The sequence below is a fragment of the Emys orbicularis genome, chromosome 1 (assembly GCF_028017835.1).
Source record: "Emys orbicularis isolate rEmyOrb1 chromosome 1, rEmyOrb1.hap1, whole genome shotgun sequence".
NCBI lineage: Eukaryota > Metazoa > Chordata > Testudines > Emydidae > Emys > Emys orbicularis.
The window spans coordinates 370784892-370787505 of NC_088683.1; the positions used below are offsets into that span (position 1 = coordinate 370784892).

The window sequence follows — 2614 nt, forward strand, 5'->3', positions numbered from 1 at the left end:
ATTTGCATGTATTCAGTTTCATTTTTTATTTTCTTCTTCTATATCATATGCTCCGTTCTTTGTCTCTTGTGTAAACTAAAGAGTCCCAGACTTTTCTATCTGTTTACATATGGCAGCCTGCCCCATTCTCAGAGCCTGTTTTGGAAATTCCATTTATATAAGTTATATCCTTAATAGTGTATGGGTGACCAAAACTGAACATTTTACTCTTCATCCCATATCTTCAGGATTTGAACATTGCTTTTGTTTTATCCACTGCTGCGAATGAGCAGGTGTTTCTCTTCAGCTGATACCAATGGCATCCAGGTCTTTTCCAAGAGGTATGTTCTAGTTGGGATGTTTCTCTCAGCACATGTATGCCCAAAAGTTTGTTTTTTTTCCACTCTCAGATTTCGAGCAACTGGATGAATGGGGAATTCCCTACAGTATGGACTCCATATCCTGGCTCTCATTGCATTAAGGAACTATGATAGATAACCAGTATCCACACTTGTGTTTCCTGCTGGTGCTTCTTAAGATTCCCCCACCACAACGTGTAGGAATTATTAATGCTGGAGCACCACAAAATATGGAATTGGATTTAGTAGGGTCATTGTTCATAGTTATTTTCTCTGAATAATGAAAATGTCATTTTTCAGTGTGTGAAGAGTGATCAATCTGCTTCTCCCATGAGAACAGCCTCTGCTAGTGCATGCAGTGTCTCATATTAATGCTGTCTCTCCATTCAGGCATTTCTACTGCGACCATAACCCGAGACCCTGAGAAGAAATCAGGGGGACGTACAGTATATGCAGGAGACACCTGTATGCCTCAGAGTTGGACACCTTCTCCCCTATTACTTGTCAGATTCCAACAGAACCGACTTCACCAACCCCTCCACCTTCATCCTGCTGGGCATTCCTGGCCTGGAAGCAGCCCATGTCTGGATCACCATCCCCTTCTGCGCTATGTATGTCACAGCCATTTTGGGGAACTTCACCATCCTGTTCATCGTGAAGAGGGAGCCGAGCCTCCACGAGCCCGTGTTCTATTTCCTCTGCATGTTGGCTGTCACAGACCTGCTCATTTCCACATCCACCATGCCCAAAATGCTGAGCATCTTCTGGTTCAATTCCAGGGAGATCAGTTTCAGTGCCTGCCTCACCCAGATGTACTTTGTTCATGCCCTCTCAGCGATGGAGTCTGGAATCCTTGTTTACCTGGCTTTCGATCGCTATGTGGCCATCTGCCATCCCCTGAGACATTCCGCCATCCTGACAAACTCTGTTGTGGCCAAGATAGGCCTGGCCTTGGTGCTGCGCTGTGGCATACTCACATTAGCCTATCCCTTCCTGGCGAGGCGGTGGCCATATTGCAGAACCAACATCATCCCCCACTCCTATTGTCGGTTTATAGCTGTGGTGAACCTGGCCTGCGCTGACATCCAAATAGGTAGTTACTATGGCCTGTTTTATCTTTTCTCTGTGAACGGAATGGATGTGTTTTTTATCACCGTGTCCTATACTCAGATCCTCCGGGCCATCTTCCGCCTCCCCACAAAGGATGCCCGGATCAAAACTTTTGGGACCTGCATCTCTCATCTTTGTGCCATCTTAGCTTTGTACATCCCAGATTTCTTCTCCGCTTTCATGCAGAGGTTTGGCCACAATGTGCCACTGCATTTCCTCGTTCTCATTGCCAATGTCTACCTCCTGGTGCCCCCTGTGCTCCACCCCATCATTTACGGGGTGAGGACCAAGCAGATCCGGGGCAGGCTGCTCCAGGTCTTTACACATAAAGAGACCTAAATCTTTCGCCCATGTGTTCTGGATCTCAGATTGAGCTCTTTGCAGAGCTGGCTGGTGCATGGTGCTGGTGCATCTTCCCTGAATCACTTGCTGGACAGACAGAGAGACATTAAACCCTGTCCTGTCCTTACTGTACTCTGTCAATGTGATGAACTGGGGAGTCAGTCTATGTGTACTACACTGGGTTGCCACCTTTCTAATTGCTGATAGCTGGATCCCTGAAATTGCAATCTTGCCTCATCTCTTCTATGAAGCCTCGACCCTGCTGTGTGTCTTCTCCCCAAGGCATTGCCCCGTCACTTGCTCCTGTCTTCCCCTCCCCTTGTCAGCCATGACCCAGTCGTCTCTAAAACCAATATGATCACACATCTTATTTCAAGTCACTTAAGGGACACTGGATAGTGTTAAAATGTAAATGTTTATTCTTAATTGGTTACCAACTCTGTGGAGAGAGAGACCCCGTCAGGACTCCTGGGATCTATCTTAGCTCTGGGAGGGGAATGGGATATAATGTGTTACAGCAGAAAGCAGATACATCTGGGGTCTAAATAAAATCAGAATGGCTCATGGTCCATGTAGCCCAGTGCCAGGTGCTTCAGAGGGAATGAACTAAACATGGCAATCATAATGTGATTCATATAGAGCAGGGGGACTGGATGGCGGGAGAGAAGCCCTACTCATTTTTATACCCCATCTTCCATACTGGTGCTGCCCAGGGTTGTCTCATTTTCCCTGTCCTTGGATGAACCACAAGGAGTGGGTTTTTTCTCTCCCCGCCCTGACCCTTTTGGGGCTGTTCTCTTCCCTCCACCTCCCTTTCCCTTTCT

The 2614-nt window shown here is 47.0% G+C and overlaps 1 protein-coding gene across 1 annotated transcript; it reads left to right on the forward strand.

Annotated features, from left to right (window-relative positions):
* The first annotated feature begins 788 nt into the window (after positions 1–788).
* LOC135895490 (olfactory receptor 52E4-like) lies at positions 789–1787 on the forward strand. The gene has a single exon (XM_065423600.1). It carries the CDS (start codon positions 789–791, stop codon positions 1785–1787), a length of 999 nt encoding a protein of 332 aa, XP_065279672.1.
* The last annotated feature ends 827 nt before the right edge of the window (positions 1788–2614 follow it).